General features: G+C 29.5%; 1 protein-coding gene across 2 annotated transcripts in view; it reads left to right on the top strand.

The window, feature by feature from the left end:
- Positions 1-4,507, top strand: part of LOC117179673 — a 14,415-nt gene extending 9,908 nt beyond the window's left edge. For both annotated transcript variants that reach the window (XM_033371694.1, XM_033371695.1), the window contains exon 3: positions 4,200-4,507. In XM_033371694.1, coding sequence (XP_033227585.1) covers positions 4,200-4,234 — 35 coding nt within the window. In that variant the 3' untranslated portion in view covers positions 4,235-4,507. The remainder of the gene's footprint in view (positions 1-4,199) is intronic.
- The last annotated feature ends 1,087 nt before the right edge of the window (positions 4,508-5,594 follow it).

The following is a 5,594-nucleotide window of genomic DNA, read 5'->3' on the forward strand; positions in this document are numbered from 1 at the left end:
CGATGTTTGCATTAAAATAAAAATTAAATAAACAAAAAAATAAAAAATCTACTCTCACCATTTTCTGAAAAATTTAGTTCTGAATTTGTCAAAAAAAAAAATATAAAATCGGTGCATAATTGCGTTCTAAATGTCATTTTGAACCTCGTTTTCCGATTTCACCCCACTTCAAAAAATTTGCCACCCATAAGTATTCGTTCATTTTATAAACAAATTATATAAACAAATGCACATTTTGGACGTTTTTGAACAAAAATTAATCGGTTTTTCGCCTAAAAACGGCCAAAATGTGCATATGTTTATATAATTTGTTTATAAATAAACAAATAACATTTATTGTTAAATTTAAATATTCACGTATCATCCTCTAGAAGTTAAAAAGATACTTTGTTCATTCAAAAGTATGTTTAACACTTTAAATACAACCTTTTTTCGAAATAAATGTGCATTTATTTTTCTTAGCTGTATCATAAATACGATATCATAAATACTGATGGCATTCATTTGACACTTTTGAACTCATAAGGGAAATGCCACCTCTGCAGCATTGACTTTTTGATTGAACTATCATAAATCCATAGTATGTCAAAAATAATTAGACACGTAATAAATGTAATGCTTTCACGATGATTCATTTTGATAAAAATAGACATTTCGGTTTATAATCGTATATAAAACTACGTTTTGTACACGACTGGAACCCGAAATATCTTTTTTTATTAATTAGAAACGTGTCCCGGCTTCTTTGTAAGTGGGCCCTTGTTTAGAAATTATGAGCGTATGAAGATCATGGTCGCCGGGGCTGCCAAATGTCTACCGAGTCACACGTTGCCCTTTTCAGCCTGCGTCACTGGTCCAGTGGTAAAGGGCCTATCTGACGACCAGGCTGTCTCTGATTCAAATCTTTCATTTGACAACTTTTATTCTATTTTTCGCATCGTAAATATGTCAAATAATAATTTTTAATGTCCCCGGCGATCAAGTTTTCCCCCCTCTAAAATAGTAAAATTATTAGTATATCACTATCATGCAGACACTTTTCGATTCATTTATTTGCAGAATCGTCATTTATCGTAATTTATCGTAATTTATTGCAATCGTTGTCGAAAAACGTTATGTTTGAAATGTTTTTACGACGATTATCACCCACAAATATATTAAGAAAATAAATATAATTTTAAACATACTTAGACAATTTAAAATGTAATCGATATAAAAAAAATATTTTTCAAATTTTAAATGTGTTTTGTGTTAGACATTTTTTCTAAACAAATGATAATTTTAAAAGCTTGCATCTCGATAATTTTCTAAAACTTTCCTCTTTTTTAATTAAAAGCATAAGTAGGTATAATAACTTTAATGTACACTTCAAAAATAATTCAATTATAGTCAAAACTTATAGATATAAACAATCCTTTCTGGGAATGAGATTTAAATAGTAAATTAATAAATATGAGTTAATTTTTCTATAACATTATTCTACATTAAAAATTGTAACTAAATTAATAATTGCAAAAAGTAGTTCCTAATTAAAAATAGACAAATAATTTGCAAAATTTATATTTTGCATCATTTCAAGCTAAATAGGATAATGTACTCCATTTACTTTCTTCGTTTTTATTTTAAGTTTTGACTTGAATATTTACTCTGATTAATTATTCAATAATTAATTGTATAAAATGAATAAAAATGAATGAAAATGATGAAAAAATGAAAAATGAAAATAAATGAAAAATGAATAAAATTGTTTTTTATTAAATTCTTCCATAATTATTAGTATATTCCATTTCTGCCTATTGATTTATGTTAATATTTAGATCAAATGCAATAAATAATACTACCATAATTATTATATTTTATTTTATTATTGATATAGGTTTTTTGACCAGGGAAATTAATTAATAGTTTAAGATGTTAATTTTGTTTGTCTACTTGGTCATAATCAATATTATTAAAATAATGATTAATTTTTAAAGATTGCGAAAAAATTAATCAATATTTTAATAATATTGATTATGACCAATTAGACAAACAAAATTAACATCTTAAATTATATTTTATTGAAGAAAAACTGTGCTTTTTTATTTTGTTTTATCACTCTATTTGTTTATCAAAATTAGAACTTTAAAGAAACATTGTTTCAAAATTCAATTATTTAGCTATGCTTATGCAAATTTTAGCACATTTTCTTCAGATGTTCAGTGCACATTTTAAAACAAAATTGCTCATTCAGAAATACATTCTTTGTAATTATTGTTATTTATAATTTTTTTTAATTATTTCATACAGCTTTGAACATTAAAGAAATTTCTCTGATACAATTATTTGTTTATTCCATTAAAAAAATAATAATAGTCAACAAAACAATTTTTCGGTTCTGTAAATTCTGGAATTTTCTGGTTCGGCCATTTTATAATTCAATCATTTTCTAGCGGAAATTTTTTTCTTATGGATTTTTCAAATAGGGTCTAATTATAAACTGTAGTGAATTTTATTATTCAATAATTTTTCAATTCGGGATTTTTATAATTTGGCAATTTTATAATTTTTGGAGTTTTATTTTTCGGGATTTTTTGGTCGTCCGCTGACAAATTGGCAAGTTCAAACTTGAAACAAATTTTAATAAACTAATCACATCGGCTAGAAATGTGTTTCAGTGTTTTTTGTATATATTTCCAGTTCAATTTGATAGTGCTCAACATTTTTTTGCAAGATTAGAAAATATATTAATTTAACCCATTTGTATACGCTCATGAATCATAACAAATATTTTATAGATTGGAGAGGTTTAATACTTTTGGTTCAATTTTACTGTGCCTTACAGACAGTTACGCAATTTTCTTAAACATTCGCATTTATTTTTCATACAACAAGATTTTTGTTCACATTGAAATCTGTTACCTTAGAAGGAAATACATATCTTGATTTGATAATAGAATATACAGATGACACAATATTTATTCTTCTTTGTTTCTATCACAGATGCTGTAGATCTGATAGTATATACTTTCGACCGTATTCTGAAAGCGCCATTCATTGTGACTACAGTAGATACTATCAAAGCGAATGTATCTTTGTTTCGCGGAAATAATTTTCTCTAGAAGTTAAAAAGATACTTTGTTTATTCAAAAGTATGTTTAACACTTTAAATACAACCTTTTTTCGAAATAAATGTGCATTTATTTTTCTTAGCTGTATATGCTTGAACTTCATATAATCGTCAATATTTTAATCTATAGTACTGTACTTTTGATTAAAAAACTCGAATTATTTCACTCAAAGAAAAATTTATCAGATTATTGATATAAACTATTGTATTAATAATGCGGAATTCAAAAGCACCGGCACTTTTGATCCAAGAGTACTTTTTTCTCAGTGTATAATACTATTGGCTAGAAAATCATAGGCATCTTCCTTTGAAGCTTAATAACTCAGTCAAAAAAATGCTAGCGCAACAACAAAAAAACAGTCATATGAAAACTGATAGTGTTCTACGTAAATGAGCTTGAAGACATTTATGTAAAAAAAATGTTGTGCCTAGCAGACTGAAAGATGTAAAAAAAAGTAAGGATTTGGGGGTACATTTAAGAACAGTCAAGCTTAGAGCATTATTTCTTATACAATTCAAACTGCAAACTGTAATGAATAGGCTCTGTAATTATTTTCAATCACCGGGAAGGATGTGATAGTCTTAGTTTTTGGGGAAATCGCGATATTTTTAGACTAGTTTAAGCAACAATTTTTATTATTTTTCAAATTTCTCAACTGCAACTAGTTCACAACAGTTTTCCTCATATTCATGAATTTTTTCAATTTTTTCCCATCACCCCTTGTATAAGAAATAATGCTCTAAACTTGACTGTTCTTAAATGTGTAAGAAAATACTTACTTTTTTTTACATTTTTCAGTCTGCTAAGCACAACAAATTTTATACATAAACGTCTTCAAGCTCATTTACGTAGAACACTTTTAGCTTTCATATGACTGATTTTTTTTTGCGCAAGCATTTTTTTGACTGAGTTGTTAAGCTTCAAAGGCAGATGCCTATGATTTTCTCGCCGATAGTAGACCGTCTTAAAAGCGTCAGGGCGCTCTATTCTGGCCCCATATAGTTACCCAATCATTTTCTACGCGAGAACGGGCAGTGTTACAATTTCTTTAGAATATACCCTGGATCTAATCTTTTACTGAAATTCCAGACTCACTCATTGCAACCTCTGTACAGAAAAAATAATAGCTCCTATCCCAGCAAGTTGTAACACCTGCAGTTCCATCGCTTATTGCAGTACAAACTGCAGAGACCAAGATGCAAAATTACATGCATTAGAATGTAAAATATTAGGTCCTCTTTGGTGCTCTGGAGCATCTGTAACATGCATATTAGCACTGAGAGCGATAATGCAACGACCTCTAAACGAGCTGATTGCATTGAAGGACAAAATAAATGAAAAATATGTGGGTTCCAAGATCCGACCTTACAAAGGAACTGATTATGAGGCACTCCATGGTCTAGGTAAGATAAAATTTTGAAATTGCATTTTATACGCTTGATACATTTTCCACTCTTCACAACATACTCTCTAAATCAGAATCAGCGAAAGGTCGCTCATTCTCAGCAATAAGTATGCCACTAATTGAATTAGTGTATATACGCTGATAAGCAGTGATATTTGGAAGTTAGAGGACATAACATCCACTGATTTTTATCAGTGGTATACTTATAGCTTCAGTCTTAGAGAGATAGAAACCGTTACAGTCAATCAAATATTTACTTTTTTAAATCCAAACCGAGTAATTTCCTTCGTTTTTAATGCCTAACAAATCTATCAAAAGTTTCTGGCTCTTTGCAAATTTAAACTTAAATTTATTTGAATTCCCTTGAAATCTCATGAATTACCTTAAATGCCTATGGATTCTCTTAGATACCTATGAATTTCCTTGTTTTCCCGTGAATTCCCCGTGTAGAAATTATGCCCGGGTTCGGGTCGGATTCCGACAGGGTTGCCCTGCTTGTATCTGGAATCTGGTCAGGCTGCCCGGTCGGATTCTGGTTGGTTTCGTCACGCTGCGCTGGTCGGATCCGGGCCGAGTGTACCCAGTCGGCTCCCGGCCGGGTTACCCGATCGGATCCCGGATACAAATAGGGTAACCCAGTCGGAAACCGACCGGTTTTTGACTGGGGTCCTCGATCGCATATTACCGGAGCCTTTTTACCACAGCGAACATATTTTACCAACTGGCAGAGATAAGAATCTTTGTCAGCACTTATTTCCATCTGTAAAAAGATGTTGGCATTTCAATTTAAGAACTCCATTCATAATAATAAATATATTAACTACAAACATTGCTTCAATGTAAGTACTAAAATATAAGTTATGATCCTCTAAGTTTCTGTAAGAAATTTCATTGTAAGAAATTAAAGTTAAATTGCGTAACAAATTTACCTTAAGCGTAATTTAGTTTACATAGGTTTTTTTTTTTTTTTGCAAGAAATAAAATAAATTTCATGAAATTAAAATATAAAATAAATAAAATAATTTTCACGTGACATCCTAACCTATGAAACCGGTTTAGAAAATTGATTCAACATTAAC

The sequence above is a fragment of the Belonocnema kinseyi genome, chromosome 9 (assembly GCF_010883055.1).
Source record: "Belonocnema kinseyi isolate 2016_QV_RU_SX_M_011 chromosome 9, B_treatae_v1, whole genome shotgun sequence".
Classification (NCBI taxonomy): Eukaryota; Metazoa; Arthropoda; class Insecta; order Hymenoptera; family Cynipidae; genus Belonocnema; species Belonocnema kinseyi.